Raw genomic sequence first — 21,167 nt, 5'->3', positions numbered from 1 at the left:
TCCATATCTCGGCTATTGTGAATAATGCTACGATAAGCACAGAGTGCAGATATCTCTTCAGATCTTGTTTTCATTTCCTTTAAATATATACCCAGAAGTGGGATTGCTGGATCATTAATTTTTGTGAGTAGTGTAAAATAGGGATCCAATTTCATTTTTCTGCCTATAATTATCCAGTTTTTCCAACACCATTTATTGAAGAGACTTTTTCTTACTGAGTATTCTTGGCTCCCTTGTCAAATATTATTTGGCTGTGTGTACGGCAGTTTATCTCTGCGCTCTCTATTCTGTCCCATTGGTTTGTGTGTCTATTTTTATGCAATATCTTACTGTTTTGATTACTCTAACTTTACTGTATACTTTAAAATCAGAAAGTGTGATGCCTCCAGATTTGTTCTTCTTTCTCAAGATTGCTTTGGCAATGGTCTTTTTTGGTTCCATACAAATATTAGAATCATTTGATCTATTTCTGAGAACGCCACCTTGGCCAGTTGGCAAAGTAGTAGAGCATTGGCCCAGCATGTGAAAGTCCTGGGTTCAATTTCTAGTCAGGACACACAGGAGAAACTCCCATCTGCTTCTCCACCCCTCCACCCCATCTCCCACTCTCTTTCTCTTCCCCTCCTGCAGCCCCTCGTCACCACCGCCCCTCACCCGCCCCCAGCTCCACGCCACTGCTGCTCCTCACCTCCCTCGTGCTTCCTGAGCCACTGCCCCTCACCCCCCTTCGCCTGCTCCCCTCAACCCCCCCATCCAGCTCCCCGCCCCCACGTGCTTCCCGAGCCACAGCCCCTCACTCCCCCCTCGCCTGCTCCCCTCTGCCCCTGGGGCCCCTCACCCCTCCACATGTGCTCCCAGGGGATTGTTGAAAAAACAGGTGTTATTTAGGTTTGCTCATTTGTATTGAGGGGCTGCGGCCTCCTTCACCCCCACCTGCTTTCTAAGCTGCCCCTCACCCTCACCCTCGCCCTTTTTCTTAGTTGCGCTAAAAGATTTGTCAATTTTGTTTATATTTTCAAAAAATAAGCTCTTAGTTTGGTTGATCTTTTATGTTTCTCTTATCTCTTCACTGGGGAACAAATTCAAGTGTGCTGATCTCAAATCTGACATTAGTTTTTCTCTGTAAGCTACAGTTTTTTTGCAATTCAAGATTTTAGGTTTTCATCTATTGTAAAATTTTCAACATTTAGTTTAATATAATGAAGTAGAATGTCTTCTTGGGCATCATTTTTGTGAAAATATAACAATTTAATGCAGTAAATACACCAATACACTAAAAGATATGATTGCATCAGAATTTGTCTACAATTTTGAAATAGAACATATTAAAACACTTATTTTAATCATAAAATTTGCACAAAACTTATTTAAATTCTATTCAGGCAAAAATTTGCATTTGTAGCTCTTGCATTTGTGTACTTGTTGAGGACAATCTCGTTCGATGCTCCAGCAGTAGTCTGCTGATCACTAACAGCTACAAGATTTTTGGGAAACTTATCAAGGTGACTGTTCAGGAAGTGAATCTTAACGCTCATGTTACATCAATGTCGCAGAAAGCCAACAGCATCCTTTGAACCAGAAGTTCATAGTTTTCTGCTTTTTTGTTGCCAAGGAAGTTCTTTGTAACTGCCACAAAAGACTGCCATGCTGCTTTCTCCTCCTTATTCATCTTCCTGGCAAATTCTTTGTCACGTATGAGGGTTCAAATTTGAGGTTCATCGAATACACCTGCTTTTATCTTCTCAAAAGACAAGGCAGGAAAAGCAGAAATAATATGTTGAAAGCATTCACTTTCTCTATTAAAAGCCTGAACAAACTGCTTCATTAAGCCAAGTTTGATGTGAAGTGGGGGGAAAATGATTCTGTCTCAATTAACTACAGGTTCATTCGCAATATTTTGCATCCCTACTTCCAGAGCTTCATGTCTCGGCCACTCCTTCTTTGTCCAGTGTTTCTCCCAAGCTCGGCTGTCCCACAAACACAGAAAGCAAGGATACTTCGTGAAAACTCTTTGTTGTCCTAGCAGGAAATTTACCATTTTAAGATCCACACAAATGATCCAGTTATGCTCCTCATACTTCAGAAAGTCGAGGACAATTCTTATGTCATTATGATCTTCTCGCAGATGAGTTGAATAACCAATTGGAACCGCTGCATAAACATTACCGTTGTGTAAGAGAACACATTTCAGACTCCGTTTAGAGCTGTCAAGAAATAGCTGCCATTCTGTTGGACTGTAAGTGGTAACACCTAGCTGGCTGAGAAGACTACTGATATCATGACAGTAAACAAAGTGTTTGTCTTCAGAAAAAAAGTCCACAAAAACTTGTTCACGCTTCCTGAAATGGGATACGTTAGCTGACCGGTGAAGTACATTCTTTTCTTGAAGCCTGGAAGCTAATAACTCAGCTGCTTCTTTGATAGGCCCAAATCTCTTACTAAGTCATTCAATTTGGGTTGGCTAAACTGCTGAGGGGTTAATGACTGCTTGGCATCAGAAGAAGACCCTTCAGATTCTACAACCATTTCCTCATGCATCTTATCAAAATACACTTGATCACCATGTTCACTTTCTTCATCCTTAGAAGAAATAAAACCATTGAAAACTGGAACCAGGAGTGTCTCAGAGTGTGGGATAGGTTGTATTGCTGAAGGAATATTAGGATATGCGATCATATGCTGTTTCTTCTTGCCGATGTCCTTTGTATAGATCAGACAGAAATAACAGTCATTGCTGTGGTCCTTAGGTTCACGCCAAACCATGGGAATACCAAAAGGCATTCCTTTGCGTTTTCCTTTTGTCCAGTCATGAAGCATTTCCTCACAATTATGACACACAATATGAGGAGCCCAATTCTTGTCTTGATCGCCAAGGGGATCTTGAAAATAGGCAATATATGCACGTCACAAATGATGAAATTGCGCCTTTGACGTTGAAGTGTGTAACAGCCACATATATAACAGAAGGTGTCAGGACTATTCTTACATTTATGCCTACTCGAAGAAGCCATGATTCAATCTTAAAATAAGAGGGTGTTTTTATCAGATAATAATTTTTTACATTTAAAAACAAGTGTTTCTCCTGAGCTCAGCTATTCCACAAACAGAAAGCAAGGATACTTCGTGAAACCTCTCTGTTGTCCTAGCAGGAAATTTACCATTTTAATATCCACACAAATGATCCAGTTATGCTCCTCATACCACATGCCCTAGCCAGGTGAACTCAATTCCATCTGGGGAAACATTAAATTACATTTAACTACAACTATGTAAAAGTGATGTTTGTAAAACATTAATTGCCTTGTGGTTGTGTTCAATCCAAGAGTCTTGCCATTTAACTCCAATTTTAAAACCAATGCATGCCATTAACTGTGACAAAAAAGAAATTAAAATTGCATAAAAACTATAGCATGTACCAAAAAACGGATTTCAGATTTGGAATCCGCGATGCAGAAATATATAGACATAGTTCTAAAACCTCATGCAAAAGAAAATGAAAAACAAAATTTGTTCCCCAGTGTTATTTTTAATTTTTCCTAGAGGAAGAAAGAAAGGGAGATGAGGAACATCAACTTGTAGTTGCATCACTTCCCTTGATTGCTTCTCATCCATTCCTTAACATAGAGGGAGTGGTGCTCAAGCTGAGCCACTGACCCCTTGCTCCAGCCCCCAACCATGAGTTCAAACCAGCGATCTCTGGGCTCATGTTAATGATCCTGTGCTTCAACTGGCAACCCCACACTCAAGCTGGTGAGTCTGCGCTCAAGCTGGATGAGCCCAAGCTCGAGTGGCAACCTCTCAGGTATAAAATGGAGATAACAGGACCTATCCTGTAGAACTCTTGTGAGCTCAATAAGATCATCTTGGTAACATAACAGGTTTCAAACCTGGGACCTCAGTGTCCCGGGTTGATGCTCTATCCAATGCCCCACCACTGGACAGGATATAAGTGTTTCTAATAGATTTGATTGACTGATTGATTGTAGAGAGAAAGGAAAAGGGAGAGAAACATCAACTTGTTGTTCCACTTTTTTATGCATTCATTGCTTTATTCTTTTATGTGCCCTGACCTAAGATTGAACCCCATAATCTTAGCTGTTGAGGATGATGTTCTAATCAACTGAGCTACCCAGCTAGTGTTTGGCCAGAATTTTTTGATACTTTTATTTCTGTCCTCATGACCTTTTGATAATTTTAAGTACATGCCCTAGTAAAATCAGACTTCCTGGATTCAGAACACTATTCCACTTTTAATTAATTGGGTAGCCTTGGAAGGTTGTTTATATACTCTGAGCCTCGGTGTTCTCAGGTATAAAATGGAGATAACAGGACCTATCCTGTAGGACTCTTGTGAGCTCAATGAGATCATCTTGGTAATGGGCTTAGCACCTTGCATGCCACATTGAAAAGTCTAAAATTAAAAAAAGGTTAGCTATTACTAATATTAATAATATTAATTGGGATTAGTTGTGTTCTTATGCTTTTAAGTTTCCTTAAATCCTCTTTAAAAATAGCTGTAATATAAATTTAACAATAAAGCCTGACCAGGTGGTGGCGCAGTGGATAGAGCGTCGGACTGGGATGCGGAAGGACCCAGGTTCGAGACCCCGAGGTCGCCAGCTTGAGCGCAGGCTCATCTGGCTTGAGCAAAAAGCTCACCAGCTTGGACCCAAGGTCGCTGGTTCCAGCAAGGGGTTACTCGGTCTGCTGAAGGCCCACGGTCAAGGCACATATGAGAAAGCAATCAATGAACAACTAAGAAGTTGCAACACGCAACGAGAAACTGATGATTGATGCTTCTCATCTCTCTCCGTTCCTGTCTGTATGTCCCTGTCTATCTCTGCTTCTGTAAAAAAAAAAGATCTCCAAATTTAACAATAAATACATAAATCTAATAATAAGTAAAGTCGAGTCCTAACTATGGATCAAATTTTGAAATCTAGGTTTTTGGCAATTGGAATAGCAGAAATAAGGAAGTAAATAAGATTATTCTGTGTCTGAGATGTTTCACATGCAGTTTGATGGGGTACACATTAGTTTTTGTTGTCAGGAGGGGAGAGGTCATTCACATTACAGGCAGGACAGGACCTCTCAATAGCATCTTATCCTGGGTATAGCCTAGCCTTGGCATTCATTCATTTAATAAATAGTAACTAAGCATCAATCCAGAAGCTGAGTTATCTTACTAAACTCAGCAAGTGTCAGGCCTACAAAAGATGCATAATTGCTAAATTTACATTTGTCAATAGACATACATTCATAAAAGAGTCATTTCCAGCAAGTGTAAGCTAATTTCGTTTTCTATTTGGAAAGCAGATGTGAACTGGAAGACTACGTGGTGAGTATAAATTCAAAACAAGAAAAACACAGGAATTTGAGTGAGATATTTTACATCAGCACCAAGAGAGTCCTATGAAATGCACCTGTCCTGTAAGAGAAAACACCATTCTAGAGACCAGTAGCTCTCCACCTCAAAAGCCTGTATGCCTCTCCCAGAAACTATAAGACACACCCTAATAATATTTGCCTCTCTGAACCCTAGATCAGTGTTGGTCCCCAACCCCCGGGCTGCGGACCAATACCGGTCCGCAGAGAAAGAATAAATAACTTACATTATTTCCATTTTATTTATATTTAAGTCTGAACGATGTTTTATTTTTAAAAAATGACCAGATTCCCTCTGTTACATCCGTCTAAGACAGTGGTCTCAAACTCGCGGCCCGCCGAACAATTTTGTGAGGCCGGCAGACTAATCCACGAAGTTCAAAATATTTTGGATAAAATTAAGTAAGCCTAGGGGCCTACTTGTATTTTTCATTTCTCTAGCATCCTAGCTAGATATTAGCTTAGTTAACAGCAGTTGTGATGCGAACTACAGTTTCTGGTCGTTTTGTGACACTGAGTAAACTGCATGTACGATTGTGCTTGTTGTACTGATTTTTTTTTGTTTTCAACTGCAGTGAGAAAAGTGTTGCGTAACAGTTGCCTTTTGTAGACCTAGTGTGGCCCGCCGAAGGGCTGTGATCTTGCTCTGCGGCCCACATGCTGAGTTGAGTTTGAGACCCCTGGTCTAAGACTCATTCTTGACGCTTGTCTCGGTCATGTGATACATTTATCTGTCCTTACCCTCTTTTAGCTGTAACAAGATCCAATTCTCTCCTGTTTTGTAAGGTATGGGCTGTGAGAGTCTATTTGGTCCTGTAAATTGACTAAGCTTTTTGCAATATTATCTAGGCTCTCTTGTAGACTCTCTGATAGGGTTTTGAAGTACTGTAGAGCTGTGACTGGTCCCCCTATATCTGTCCCAACTCCCGAAGTTATGTAGAGAGTTACTGAGAGAGGGATGAGCTGCACTGCCCTCCCCTGCTGGACTTGCTGAGTCACTGGACTAGGCAGGGACTGGTTGTTGGGGGCTGGATCAACACTGGGAGAGAGGTATGCTAGAGAACAGGTTTCTGTCCAGTTTGTAAGAAGGCAGAGGTGGGCATCCTTGCTGCAGAGGAAGAATATTCCCTGTTGTGTTAAGCAGGGAGAGAGATGAACTGAGAAGAGGTGAGAAAGAGGAAAGGGAGGTGTGCTCCTTTCTTGAGGAGCGCACCTGTCCAGACTGATAATGCAGATGTCATTGCAGCACAACTAAGAGTGAGAAATAGGTAGTTGTGCCAGGTGCAGTGAAAATGAGAGGGAGCAGTGAGGTGGGAGGTGATCCAAGGGAAAGGGGGGAACAGTAGTTAAAAGAAGAGGCTTGAAATGTGGGAAAGGAGAACCGGACTGGCCGGAGAAAGCAGCTGTTTGTCTCAGGAGAGAGCTGGTAATTTACTCATTGAAACTAAAGTGTGCTTGGAAGTTGCATGCTGTTTTTGGCAGATGGCTAACTCAAGTGTTCCCTGAAGTTCTGGAGAAGTAGAAGGGGGCTTGACTTAGTAGGGGAGTGTGTAAAGCAGTGGAGTCAACCTGGTCCCTACCGCCCACTAGTGGGCGTTCTAGCTTTCAGGGTGGGCGGTAGCGGAGCAACCAAAGTATAAATAAAAAGATTTAACTATAGTAAGTTGTTTTATAAAGATTTATTCTGCCAAACTTAGCGAAAATCCGACATAAAGTACTTGGTAAGTAATTATTATTATATGCTTTAACTTGCTGTAATTCTGCTTTATAAATCTTATAAAGTTACTTCCCTACTTTATAAATTACCATTACTGTAGAACCGGTGGGCAGTTAGAAAATTTTACTACTAACAGAGATACAAAAGTGGGTGGTAGGTATAAAAAGGTTGACTACCCCTGGTGTAGGGCAAGAGTCATTTTTGTGGGTGACATTAGGGGTGTTTTTAAATGGCTGCGTGAGTGTATGATGGGAAAGGTGCATTCGCAGTCAGTGTATGTGTTAATTTCGCATCCCTGGGCGAGGGTCAGTGCTCTGGTGAGAACTACTAATTCAGCTTGTTGGGATGTGGTTTCTAGGGGTAAGGATTTGGCCTTGATAGTTTGGTGGAGGGAAAGGCTTGAATTCAGGAGGGAGGGAGAGTTTGTGTAGCTAGTAAATCAGAAAGACTAGAAAGGAACAAACTGTTATTGGTTGTCCAAAAGTGAGTTTTTTGCTGTCTTATCCATCTCATCCTAGGATGAGGACTGGTCAGCTGGGAATAATGAGGAAGGAGGGAATAAAAGAGTGATTTCCTAGATGACAGAGGAAGGGGGTGATCAGTGGTTTGGAGGGAACACTGTGGACCTCAACAATCGAGATGGAGGAAGGAAACAGCAGTTCTAAAAATGGAGGGGTGCCAATAAGTGGCCCCCATATCTAACAGGAAAGAAATGCCTTACCGGTGACCTGTAGAGCTCCCCTAGGCGTCACCATTCAGATGGTGAAGGTGGGGGCCTGTGGTGAGGTTTCCTCTTTCCCCCAGGATGCCAAACAGTGCTGCTGCATCCAGGCTGGTGCAGCTTTTCTCTTCTTGAGCAGCATGGGCACGATGGTGTGGGTGTTGCTGCCTGCCAGCGAGCACAGGGCCTGAAGGGTCTCCTTCTCTGTGTCGTGCTCCAGCTGCAACCTGAGCAGATACAGGATGTTCTCCACAATTTCCTTCACCTACAGGGTAGAGCCAGAAGAACCTCAGTCATTCCTTCTTTACTTCCTTTCTTCCCCCTCCCTCTCTACCAAATCCTCAAACTCAGGGGGCCTACTGGCCAACCTGTCAGTGACTCTTCTTAAGGCCAGTTCTGGGGTGCCAGACCCAGAGCAGCAGAAACCACAAAAGGAATTCCAGAATGTTGTGCCAAAGCCTACTATAGCAAATACCTGCCCACAGCCCTAAAGGCAGAGGGGACCCGCAGGTGACTCAGGAGACACAGGATCCCTCCTGAAGAAAGGCAAAGGCCCTGGAGACACTCAGGGCTTTCCCTCCCAGCTAAGATCAACTTCCACCCATGAAACTGCAGGGACAGCCCGGCCTGTGGTAGCGCAGTGGATTAAAAAGCAACGACCTGGAACGCTGAGGTCACCCGTTCAAATCCCTGGGCTTGCCTAGTCAAGGCGCATATGGGAGTTGATGCTTCCTGCCCCCCCCCCCCCCGTTCTCTCTCTCTCTCTAAAAGTGAATAAGTAAAATCTAAAATAAAATATATAGAGAGAGACAGGGACAGAGAGAGAGAGAGAGGAGAAGGAAGGAAAGAGAAGGGAAAAGAAAAGAAAAAAGAAAACTGCAGAGACAGGGGCATTGCATGTGGAAGGACCATAAGGCTCTTGTCTGGCCCTCAGATCTCTAATCTCCGAACCTCAGGGAAGCCCATTTTATTGGAATACCTCAAGGACACCCCCATGGTGTCCTTCCATTTCTGGAACCTGGGCCAGGCGAGTCATATAAATGACGGGAGGCAATGGGTGTCTGGGGGTGGGGGACAGGAGGGTCTGGAGAGCCAATGCTTATATAACGGGGATGGTAGCCACACACAGTTGCCCTATGTGACCCCATTTTATAGTGTTTGTTTTTCAATGCAATGAGAAATGTAGATTTTTTCATGCTAAACCTTCCCAGTTTTACATTAGACTAAAAGAAAATTTACGCAAAGGTCAGAACCATTCTGTGAGCTTGTTAGCAATCCACAGCCTTACCCTTCACAGCAGTCTGAGCCCCCTGCCACTCCCGGGATTCAGGGTAAATCCCCCAACAATGCCTATGCCTCTTCACAGACCGGTCATTTACTGAGGAATCAGCCACCAGGTAGGAGGCACTGCAGTTACAAACTCAGGATTACAATGTCAGAGCTCAGTGGGACCACAGAGAAAATCTACTGCAAGCCTACTTGTGAGAAGTGAGTGAATTAAAGCTACCTGAGGAGAGGGCTGTGCCCAAGGCCCCCCAGCTGGTCAGTCACAGAGCCAGTGGAAGAGCCCAGAGCTCTTGGCTTTCAGGATAGAGCTCCCACCATTGCACCACACTACCTCTATGATGTCTGTGCCCCGCTCCTCCATGAGAGCACTCATCAACTGGGCTGAAGCCACAGACACCTCGGCCCTGCTGTCAGTCAGGTCCTCCTCTGCCATCAGCACCAGGTTGGTGAGCTGGGTCTGAGTGAAGAACTCAGCAAACACCTGCAAAAGGGAGGAAGCGGGCTGGAAGCAGGGTCCCCTGCCTGAAATAGCCTGTGCCATCCCCCCTGGTTGGGGAGGGCTCCTCCTGTCCTGGGACGTGATGTGCTTTTGTCCTAGGCCTGTGCTGCCAGCCCAGCTCCTAGAAGACTTGCTCACTGGACCGGCATGTTTGGGGATGGGAGAAAGAGAACTCTGACCTCAGGTGCCCTGTGGGCTCAGAGGTCAGTGTTTGCAGAGCAGAGCACCGGGAGAGGAGGGCTGGGGCTGAGACCCGCAGTGCCATCTCTCTGAGGCACGGGTTGAGTCTACACATTGCTCACAAAGCACCATTAGCACGAAGCAAGTGCTTCTGGGCGGGCGAGTAACAAGGAAGGAGCAGGGCCCATGATGCTCAAGGGGAACAAAGGGCAGCATGTGGCAGGAAACCTCCCCCAAAGGAAAAGTTCCCATCTAGTAATGGAAGGGGAAGGGAGATGGGATCAGAGAGTCCCACCCCAGGAGGCTATAACACCATGTGGATGAGAGGCCCAGGCTCTCCCTACTTTGTCTCTGGTCCTGACGCCTCACCTTTGCAATCTCAAAGGTATTCTGGTTGAAAACGTTGGCACTATACACTTCTATCTTGCCATCATCTTCCCACAAGCCAGATGTCTTACTTTGCATCTCTGAAACAAAGACAATGGGCCCGACTCCTCAGACACTCAGAAGGCATCCTAGCTCCCCGCTTCCCCACCTCGTACCCTCAAATTCCGACCAAACTAAGTCAGCTGGGGCTATGTACATCTAGTGGGGCTGAGAGAGGAGCAATGGGAATTAAAGTCCTCGAGGAAGGCTGGGGGCTGAGGTCAAAGGAACCCCCACATTACCTGCCTCAGAGCAGAGACAGGATGGGGTAAAAGTATGGGGCTCAACCAGAGGAGGAGAAAAGATGTCAAAAATCTGTTTCCTGTGTTGGGAGTTTTCTCCCAAGAGATTATCTATGGATGGTTGGGGGCAGGTTGCTCAAAGGAAATGCGGTACTCGGGTAGCTTCCTGGCTGTCACTCTTCTGGGACTGGGTGTGTGGGGACGGCTGGGCCTAAGTGGGAGGCTGGAGGGGGTGTTCCCCATACTCTTTTTCCGCAAGAGGACACAGTAGAGTTGGTAGACAGCCTTCGAAGACTGGAAGCAAATGCTGGCCACTGGGTCCTGGCAGTGCTTGGCCACCAGCATTACCAAGTTCTCCGGCCGGGTGAACTCAATTTCCATCTGGGGAAAAAAGCGGAAGTCAGAAGTCATCCCAGCCATTCCCCTTAGGCCGAGCTGTTACAGGAAACGAAGTAGGGGGTGGGAATGCCCATGTCAGAAACAAGAAAAGTGAGACTGGGTGAGGTGAACGGCAGTGAATGTAGACTGGTGAACTGTGGCCATAAAGGACATAAGGGATCACAGTTTTTAAATAACCTTACTTTCCCCCCTTCTTTGCCTCTTGACACCCCACTCATCTGTCAAGCCTAGCTCAAATGCCTCCTCCCCAATAAAGCTATCCCTGACCCCCTCACTTGGAACTGTTAGGTCTTTCATTCTCATATATTTGGTTAATATATTTATTATCAACTTGTATTTAAATTTGTTCTATGCATGCCCTCTCCCCACTGGACTGTAAGACACATGACGTCAGAAAACTGCCTTGGTCATCTGTGCATTCACTACAGCACCTAGCATAGTGCCTGGCACAGGTGACTATTTAGTAACTGTTAGTTCAGACAAACAGCATCAAACCGAACCAAGTGGAATGAAACATAATTGGTGGGTGCGGACAAAGACCAACTAGAAGATGTCAGAAGGGAGAAAGGAGAAAACAAGTTGGAATGCACAGGAGAAAACAGGATGAGGCCTGGGGGCTGGGGTGAGGGGGGCGGGGGAGAAATGGGAGGAGGAGAGGGAGTGACCGAGGCTAGGTAATGTAAGGAATGAAGTTTGGGAGAAAGGTAGGGATTAGGGCAACCAGACAAGTATGAGGGCCGCAGGGCTCCCACTCACTTTGAAGTTGTCCATTTTTGCAGTAAAATCAAGAATTCTGGCAGCACAGCTCATGGCCTGCTCCTGCTCATGGATCCTCTGAGAATTAAGCCATCTATCCAGAAGCTGGAAGGAGAAGAGGATAAGAGGAGAGGTCTGTTCAGCTGCATCCCAGAGGACAGAAAGCTATTCTTGAACCTGGCTGTGACAAATTATCGGGACAAGACTTCTGACAGCTGGACCTCTGTTGCCAAGAGGCAGATTACACGTGGGCCTGGCACCAGAGGCCTTCAGCCCTCCAGCCTCCAGCTTTTCTCTCATCTAGGAGCCAGAAATCTCCATTCCTACACCCCCTTCTTTCAGGTTAAAGCAATGGCTCTCAAAATATATTGACTCTGATTCACTTCAGTGGGTCAATATACCCCAGTGTTTCTACCCACCTCCTCCCGTTCTTCAGTAGGAAGAGAACTCAGCAGTAACAAAAAAGAATCACTATATTCACAGTTTCCAGGGTAAAGTGCATGTAAATCTGCTTGAATAAAATAATTATGAGTAATTTCAGTTGAAACACACAAATTAATGTCAGATCTTTGGTAAATTATGGGTCCAAAGTACCAGTGATCCTACGATACACTGCTACTTGTCAATCTACACTATCAATCTGACAATGATGTGACTCAACAAGAGCAACTTGTAATTGAAAAACAAAAAGAGCAGCAGGTGAAAAGCCACAAAGAACTCAAGAGAACACTGAGGCTGTACTGATCAGAAGAAACACTTCCTGAAGACATGAGGAAGTTTTGTGGGTGTTTTACAAGTGTTCCTGCAGCCAGGCTATAATGAAATACCCCAGTGCCAGGATTGTGGTGTCTAAATACCAGTTTTACTAAGAGAAATTAAAGCTCCTTGGAGAAACAGTGATTCCAGGACTGAGATAGGACGTATACAAGATATTACATTGGAAAGCAAGGAAGCTATGTCATGGTAGAGGGAATCAGAAGCCAACTTGGAAAGTCCACCATTGACCAAGGATGGGACTAAGTAGTACCAATCAGTACTTACAGAATAGTCAGGGGCTGTGAAGTACAACACAGGGAATACAGTCAATAATATTCAAACAACTATGTGTGATTTCAGATGGGTACTAGATTTATCAGGATGATCACTTTGTATGATGTCTAATCACAGGGCTGTACACATGAAACTAATATTGCTCATCAACTATAACTGAAAAATAAAATATTACTATTTAATAAAGATCATTGGACATTGTTACCTGAATTGAACCAGGTCAATAGCCTGGTAAAATGAAAATAACAACACTTTTTGTAGTATATATGCATATATATAACCCAGAAGGTCAGTATATAATATTCATAATGTTCAGAATACAATACAAAACAATTCCATCTATGAAGAAGCAGGGAAAACTCAACTCAGAGAAAACACGATCAATAGGTGCCAATACTAAGATGACACAGACATTAGAATTATCTGAGAAAGATTTTAAGGCAGTTATTATAGAACCCCCCCCACACAAAAAAGCACTCATGAACACACTAGACATAAATGCAAAAATCAGAAAGTCACTGCAAAAAAAAAAAAAAAGGCTATAATAAAAGAATAAAAAAATTATATAACTGAAAAAGACAACTAAAATATAATATTTATTGGATTAGGCTCAGTGGAAATATGGCAACAACAGAGAAAAGAATCAGTAACCTTAAAGAGAGACAAATTAAATTCATCTAAACTGACTAACAGAGAAGAAAATAAACTGAAAATAAACAGAACCTCAGGGACCTGCGGGAATGTCCAATATTCATGTCATTGGCATCCCAGAGGGAAATCAGAAACTGCAACACTGTAAAAATAAGAATAGAATGATGGTTGAAATTTTCCCCAATTTTCTAAAAGACATAACTTTAGAGATTCAAGAAGCTTAAGCGAATTCCAAACAAATAAATCCTATGAAATCCACATACAGACACATCATACTAAAATTTCTGAAAACAAAAAACATAGAATAAAGACCTTGAAAGAAACCAGAGGAAATGAAGCATTACCTATAGAAAAACAATTATTGAAATACCTGTGTATTTCGCATTAGAAAGAAGGAAGTGGAATGCTAGTTCTAATGGGTTAAAATATAACCCAGAATTAGTGTCCAGTGAGGGAACAAATCTTTAAAAATAAAGGCACTATCCGGTAAAGAAAAACTAAGAGAATTCATTGGCAGCTGACCAGCTCTAAAAGATCTGTTAAAGGAAGTGAAATGATAACAAAAGGAAACTTAGAACATAAAGAGCCCTGGCCGGTTGGCTCAGTGGTAGAGCGTTGGCCTGGCGTGCAGGAGTCCCAGGTTCGATTCTCGGCCAGGGCATACAGGAGAAGCGCCCATCTGCTTCTCCACCCCTCCCCCTCTCCTTCCTCTCTGTCTCTCTCTTCCCCTCCTGCAGCCAGGGCTCCACTGGAGCAAAGATGGCCCAGGCGCTGAGGATGGCTCTACGGCCTCTGCCTCAGGTGCTAAAATGGCTCTGATTGCAGCAGAGCGATACCCCAGATGGGCAGAGCATCGCCCCCTGGTAGGCATGCTGGGTGGATCCCGGTTGGGCGTGTGCGGGAGTCTGTCTGACTGCCTTCCCGTTTCCAACTTCAGAAAAATACAAAAATACAAAAAAATACAAAAAAAAAAAAAAAAAAAAGAACATAAAGAATGAACAGCAATGTAAATATCTCAGCAAATAAAACAGACTACTTTTTAAATTGAGATCCAGAAAATGGATTGGATGGCCCAAAGCAAATATAAAATTGTCTGATGGGGTTAATACATGTAAATATAATATATAAGACTGCTATGACATAAAGAGGGTAGAGAATAAAGAGTTCTATATGATAACATTTCTACATTCCACATGGAGGGGTAAAATATTGATTCTAGGAAGCTGTGAGTAGTATCTATATTGTAATTCCTAGAGCAAATGCTATAAAAACTATACAAAGAGATATTTTCAAAGCCACAAATAGAGAAACTAAAATATAATATTAAAATGTGAAAATAACTTAAAGGAGTGGAGAACACTGAGAAACAAAAACAAGAGGGAACAAACAGAACACAAGTAATAAAGTAGTAAACCTAACCACGTCAATAATTTTACTAAATGCTAATGGTCTAGGCATCCCAATTAAAAGCCAAATTGTCACAAAGCATTTTTTAAATGCATTTACTAAATGAGTTTCTTTTAAGAGAGAGAAAGAAAGATAGAAGGATGGGGAGGAAAGAGATAAGAAGCATCAACTTGTAGTTGCTTCACTCCAGTTGTATATTGATTGCTTCTCATATGTGCCTTGCCTGGGGGGGTGTCTCAAACACCCTTTGCTCAAGACAGGGACCTTGGACCTGACCAGGCAGTGGTGCAGTGGATAGAGCATCAGACTGGGATGCAGAGACCCAGATTTGAAACCCCAAGGTCGCTAGCTTGAGTGTGAGGCCGCTGGCTTGAGCGTAGGATCATAGACAAGACTCCATGGTCCCTGGCTTGAGCCCAAACGTTGCACTAACCTTGGGCTTATGGCCCAAGGTTAGTGGCTTGAGCCCAAGTTTGCTTGCTTGAGCAAGGTGTCACTCACTATGCCGTAGCCCCCCGGGTCAAGGCACATATGAGAAAGCAATCAATGAACAACTAAGGTGCTGCAACGAAGAACTGATACTTCACATCTCTCTCCCTTCCTGTCTGTGTGTCCCTCTCTCTCTGTCATTTAAAAAAAAAAAGACAGGGACCTTGGGATCATGCCAGCGATCTTAGGGCTCAAGCCAGTAAACTTGGGATCAGGTCCATGATCCTGCACTCAAGTTGATGTGCTGATGACCTCAAGGGGTACGAACTAGGGGCCTCAGCATCCTGGGCAGGGGGTTCAATCCTCTGTGCCACCATCAGTCAGGCCTAGATGGATTTTTTAAATGACCAACTGTATGCTATCTACAAGAAATTCACTTCAGGTATAACAATGTGGTTATGTTAAAAGTAAAAGGATGGATAAAGATATATGTACCAGGCAGATACAATAACAAAAATGCAAGGATGGCCATAGTGATATTAATAACAGAGAAAGAAGTCTTCAAGCAAAGGAAATTACCAGAGATAGAGAGGACATTTCATATGGATAAAAAGAACAGATTACCAAGAAGATAGAGAAATCCTAATGCAGGGGTCTCAAACTCGCGGCCTGCGGGCTGCATGCGGCCCGCCACACAATTTTGTGTGGCCCGCAGACTAATCCACGAAGTTCAAAATATTTTGGATAAAATTAAGTAAGCCCGTGGATTGCTCTGCGGGCCGCACAAAATTGTTCGGCGGGCCGCGAGTTTGAGACCCCTGTAATGTGTATGCCCTTTAACAACAAACTTGAAACTATACAAAGCAAAAGCTGACAGAACTGAAATAAAAAATAGGCAAATCCTCAGAGTAGTTCAAGAATTCAACATTCCTCTCTTAGTGATCAGTAATTAGTAAACAGAAAATTAGCAAAGAGACAGCAGATCTGAACAACACTGTCAATTGGCATTTTAGCACAGTCCCTCCAACGAAAGCAAATAGGAGGCCATGTCTTGCTCCATAAAATAAAACCTTCACAAATTCTAAAAATTGAAATCATAAAATATATATTCTCTGACCATAATGGATTTAGGTTAGAAAACAGTAACTTAAAGATCACATGGAAGAAAAATCTATAAACACTTGGAAATTAGCACACTTCTAAATAATTCATTGGTGAAAGAAGAAATTCAAGAGAAATTATATTTTTAACAGAATGATGAAAATGCATCAAATCACTATGTATAGGATGCAGCGAAAGTAGTGTCTTAAGGGAAATTTATAGCACTAAATATTTATATTAGAAAACAGGAAGATCTCAAGTCAATAATCTAAATTTCGGCCTGACCTGTGGTGGCGCAGTGGATAAAGCATCGACCTGGAATGCTGAGGTTGCTGGTTCAAAACCCTGGGCTTGCCCGGTCAAGGCACATATGGGAGTTGAAGCTTCCTGCTCCCCCCCCCTCCCCTCTAAAATGAATAAATAAAAATAATTAAAAAAAATAATCTAAATTTCCACATAGAAAAAAACTAGGAAAAAATCAAATAAATACAAAGCAAGCAGAAGAAAATACTACAGAGAATAGCAAAAATCAATGAAATTAAAAACAGAAAAATATGAAGAGAATGAATAAACAAATATGTTGGTTCTTTTAATAGGTCAATACTATTAATAAATTTTTATAAGACAAAGTGGTAAAGACACAAGAATGAAAAAAATCTATGCAGAGATTAAAAGCACAATAAAGGAATACTACAAATAACTCTCACATAAATTCAACAGTTTAGATAAAATGGAAATAATCAGTTCCTCACAAACTAAAACTGTCCTAGGATAAAACAGGTAGTGTGAATAACCCTATAAACCTTTTTTTAGACTGAAGATTTATATTTTTAAAAAACCCTAAAAAAAAATCTCCAGGTAAGGATGGTATTAATGGTGAATCCTACCAAACACCTAAAGAAGAAAGAATATTTTACTCAGAATCTTCTATTACATAGAAGAAGGCACACTTCCTAACTCATTTTATGAGGCCAATATTAACTTGATACCCAAATCAAACAAAGACTGCAAACACACACACATACACACACTTCTTAAGTCAACATTTCTCAGAAACATAAACACAAAAATTCTCAACAATATATTAGCAAATTAATCCAGCAATATATAAAAAGAGTAATAAATCACAAGCAAGTGCAGTCTAAACTAGGAATACAATACTGCTTCCATACTTGAAAATTAATGTAATATGCCATCTTAAGAGTCTAAAGAAGATCAACATGATCATATTAAACAATCAAGAGTCATAACGTGACCGTGGATTAGAAGACTCAATATAATAAAGATTTCAGTTCTTAAAAAATGAATATATAGATTTAAGGCAACTCCATAAAAGTTGATTCTATGCAGGGTGATTTATAGATCTAGATACAAAGAAAGCAAAACAAAAATTACAAGTTAAAGCTCCAACAAGGTCACAATAAAAACAAGGATAATCTATGACAACAATAACATAAAAGGGGAAAGGATAAAATCTGCAGTAGCAAAGGAGGATGGACTGCAAAAGCTCTCATAAGAAAAAGTATTCCTGCTGACTCCAACCCAAGAAGATCTAGAGCCAACGCAACTGGTAGTGGGTGGCAGACAGCACCAACCGTGGACTCAGCTAGCTACACAAGCAGTATGCCCAAAGGAGGAGTCCAGCAGGCACCAGACACTGTGGAGAATAAATATGCCCAGCAGGACAGACATTCAACGGTGTGTAATACACATGATCAAGGTTGACCCATAAAGCCAGCCAGCCTGAAGGAATAACCATACCCATGAAAGGACCAACTGCATTCAATACTCACATACAACAAGAAGGAAAACAGTAGTACCCTCAAGAAGCATTCCTAGAACAAGAAAAACAAGTGGCCTGGAAGTCCGTACCACTGAGCCCCTCTTCCTAATAAAGACACCACAAAACTTTCAAAGTCAGAGAATGCTACCTGACACACAGACAAAATAGGCAGAGAAATGCAAACCAAATGAATCAACAAGAGAAATCCCCAGAAAAAGAACTTAATGAAATGGAAGTAACCAAACTACAAGATGCAGAGTTTAAAATAATGATTTTTAGGCCTGACCAGGTGATGGCGCAGTGGATAGAGCATCAGACTGTGATGCGGAGGACCCAGGTTCGAGACCCCAAGGTCACCAGCTTGAGAGCGGGCTCAACTGGTTTGAGCAAAGCTCACCAGCTTGAACCCAAGGTCGCCGGCTCGAGCAAGGGGTTACTCGGTCTGCTGAAGGCCCGCGGTCAAGACACATATGAGAAAGCAATCAATGAACAACTAAGGTGTTGCAACGAAAAACTAATGATTGATGCTTCTCATCTCTCTTCATTCCTGTCTGTCTGTCCCTGTCTATCCCTCCCTCTGACTCTCTGTCTCTGTATATAAAAAAAAAAAAAGATTTTTAGGATGCTCAAGGATCTTAGAGCAATAATGGATTAACATAATGAGCACCTAAATAAAGAGATAGCAAGAATCAAAAAGGACATTGAAATAATAAAAAAAAACTAGTCAGAAATGTCAAATACAGTATCAGAAATGAAGACTGCACTAGAAGGAATCAAAAGCAGGCTGAAGGAAGCAGAGGATTGAATCAGTGATTTAGAGGACAAGATAAACGAAAGCATAGAAGCAGAGCAGCAAAAAGAAAAGAGGCTCAAAAAGACTGAGGAAACTCTAAGCGACCTCTGTGATAACATGAAGAGAAACAACATCCACATCATAGGGGTTTCTGAAGGAGAAAAGAACAAACAAGGGATAGAGAACTTGTTGGAAGAAATCAGAGCTCAGAGTTTCCCTAAGTTAATGAAGGAAAAAGTTACACACATTCAAGAAGCACAGAGAGTCCCATTAAGAGGAACCGAAGGAGGTCTACACCAAGACACATCATAATTAAAATGCCAAATGTTAGAGACAAAGAAAGAATACTAAAAGCTGTAAGAGAAAAAGCAGTTAATTACCTACAGAGGAGCCACATAAGGATGACATCCAACTTCTCAACAGAAAAGCTCTAGGACAGAAGAGATTGGCAAGAAATATTCAAAGTAATGCAACACAAGAACCTACTTCCAAGACTTCTTTATCCAGTAAGGCTATCATTTAAAATTGAAGGAGAAATAAAAAGCTTCCTAGACAAAAAACAAACAAAAAAAAACCTCAAGGAATTCATTACAACCAAACCAGTACTGAAAGAAATGTTAAGGGGCCTGTTGTAAAAAGAACAAAGGAAAAAAAAATCGAGGAAACGAGGTTGTAGGTTTAAAGAATAAAATGGCAATGAATAAATACATATCAATAATAACCTTAAATATAAATGGATTAAATGCTCCAATCAAAAAACATAGGGTGCCCTGGCCGGTTGGCTCAGCAGTAGAGCATCATCCTGGCATGTGGATGTCCCGGATTCGATTGCCGGCCAGGGCACACAGGAGAAGCACACATTGGCTTCTCCACTGTTCCCCCTCTCTTTTCTTTCTGTCTCTTTCCCCTCCCGCAGCCAAGACTCCAGTGGAGCAAAGTTGGCCTGGGCACTGAGGACGGCTCCATGGCCTCTGCCTCAGGTGCCAAAATGGCTCCAATTGCAGCGGAGCAATGCCCCAGAGGGGCCGAGCCTTGCCCCTTGGTGGGCATGCCGGGTGGATCCTGGTCAGGCCTATGGGGTAGTCTGTCTGTCTGCCTTTCCCTGCCGCCACCTCACCCCCATGTCTCACTTCAGAAAAATACAAAAAACAAACAAACAAACAAAAAACACAAACATAGGGTAACCCCTGGCTGGTTGGCTCAGTGGTAAAACATGGGCCTAGCATATAGAAGTCCTGGGTTCTATTTCTGACCAGTGCACACAGGAGAAGCACCCATCCGCTTCTCCACTATTCCCCTTCTCCCTTCTCTCTATCTCTCTCTTCCTCTCCTGCAGCCATGGCTCCATTGGAGCAAAGTTGGCCCGGGTGCTGAGGATGGTTCCATGGCCTCCGCCTCATGCTAGAATGGCTCCAGTTGAAATGGAGCAATGCCCCAGGTGGGCAGAGCATCACCTCCTCGTGGGCATTCTGGGTGGAACCTGGTCCAGAGCATGTGGGAGTCTGTCTCTGCCTCCCTGCTTTTCACTTCAGAAAAACACAGACACACAGAGAAAAAAAGGGTAGCTGCATGGATAAGAAAACAGGACCCATACATATGCTGTCTACAAGAGACCCACCTTAGAACAAAAGATATACATAGACTGAAAGTGAAGCGATAGAAAAGAGTATTTCATGCAATTGGAAATGACAAAAAGCTGGGGTAGGCCCTGGCCCGTTGGCTCAGTGATAGAGCGTCGGACTGGCGTGCAGAGGTCCCAGGTTCGATTCCCGGCCAGGGCACATAGGAGAAGCGCCTATCTGCTTCTCCACCCCTCCCCCTCTCCTTCCTCTCTGTCTCTCTCTTCCCCTCCCGCAGCCGAGGCTCCATTGGAACAAAGATGGCCCGGGCTCTGGGGATGGCTCCTTGGTCTCTGCCCCAGGCACTAGAGTGGCTCTGGTCGGGACAGAGCGACGCCCTGGAGGGGCAGAGCATCACCCCCTGGTGGGCAGAGCGTGGCCCCTGGTGGGCGTGCCGGGTGGATCCCTGTCGGGCGCATGCGGGAGTCTGTCTGACTGTCTCTCCCCGTTTCCAGCTTCAGAAAAAATACAAAAAAAAAAAAAAGCTGGGGTAGCAATACTTATTTCTGACAAAATAGGCTTTGAAATAAAGGCTATAGTAAGAAATAAAGAAGATCACTCCATAATGATAAAGGGAACAATCCAACAGAAAGATATAACTATTGTAAATATTTATGTACCTAATATAGAAGCATGTAAACATACAAAGCAGACTTTGACAGACATAAAGGGTGAGATCAACAGCAATACTGTAATAGTAGAGGATTTAATACCCCATTAAC

General features: G+C 42.9%; 1 protein-coding gene across 1 annotated transcript in view; it reads right to left on the bottom strand.

The window, feature by feature from the left end:
- Positions 1–845: 845 nt before the first annotated feature.
- The window catches only part of LOC136324997 (maestro heat-like repeat-containing protein family member 1), an 88,898-nt gene continuing 68,576 nt past the window's right edge, over positions 846–21,167 (bottom strand). Inside the window, exons 21-26 of the mRNA XM_066258625.1 lie at positions 11,613–11,717; positions 10,703–10,838; positions 10,159–10,256; positions 9,442–9,591; positions 7,824–8,088; positions 846–2,879 (exon numbers count right to left, since the gene is read on the bottom strand). Of these exons, the coding sequence (XP_066114722.1) occupies positions 7,858–8,088; positions 9,442–9,591; positions 10,159–10,256; positions 10,703–10,838; positions 11,613–11,717 (720 nt within the window). The 3' untranslated portion in view covers positions 846–2,879; positions 7,824–7,857. The remainder of the gene's footprint in view (positions 2,880–7,823; positions 8,089–9,441; positions 9,592–10,158; positions 10,257–10,702; positions 10,839–11,612; positions 11,718–21,167) is intronic.

The sequence above is a fragment of the Saccopteryx bilineata genome, chromosome 2 (assembly GCF_036850765.1).
Source record: "Saccopteryx bilineata isolate mSacBil1 chromosome 2, mSacBil1_pri_phased_curated, whole genome shotgun sequence".
NCBI lineage: Eukaryota > Metazoa > Chordata > Mammalia > Chiroptera > Emballonuridae > Saccopteryx > Saccopteryx bilineata.
Note: the sequence above shows the minus strand (reverse complement) of the source record. Positions and strands in the feature narration are given on the sequence as shown.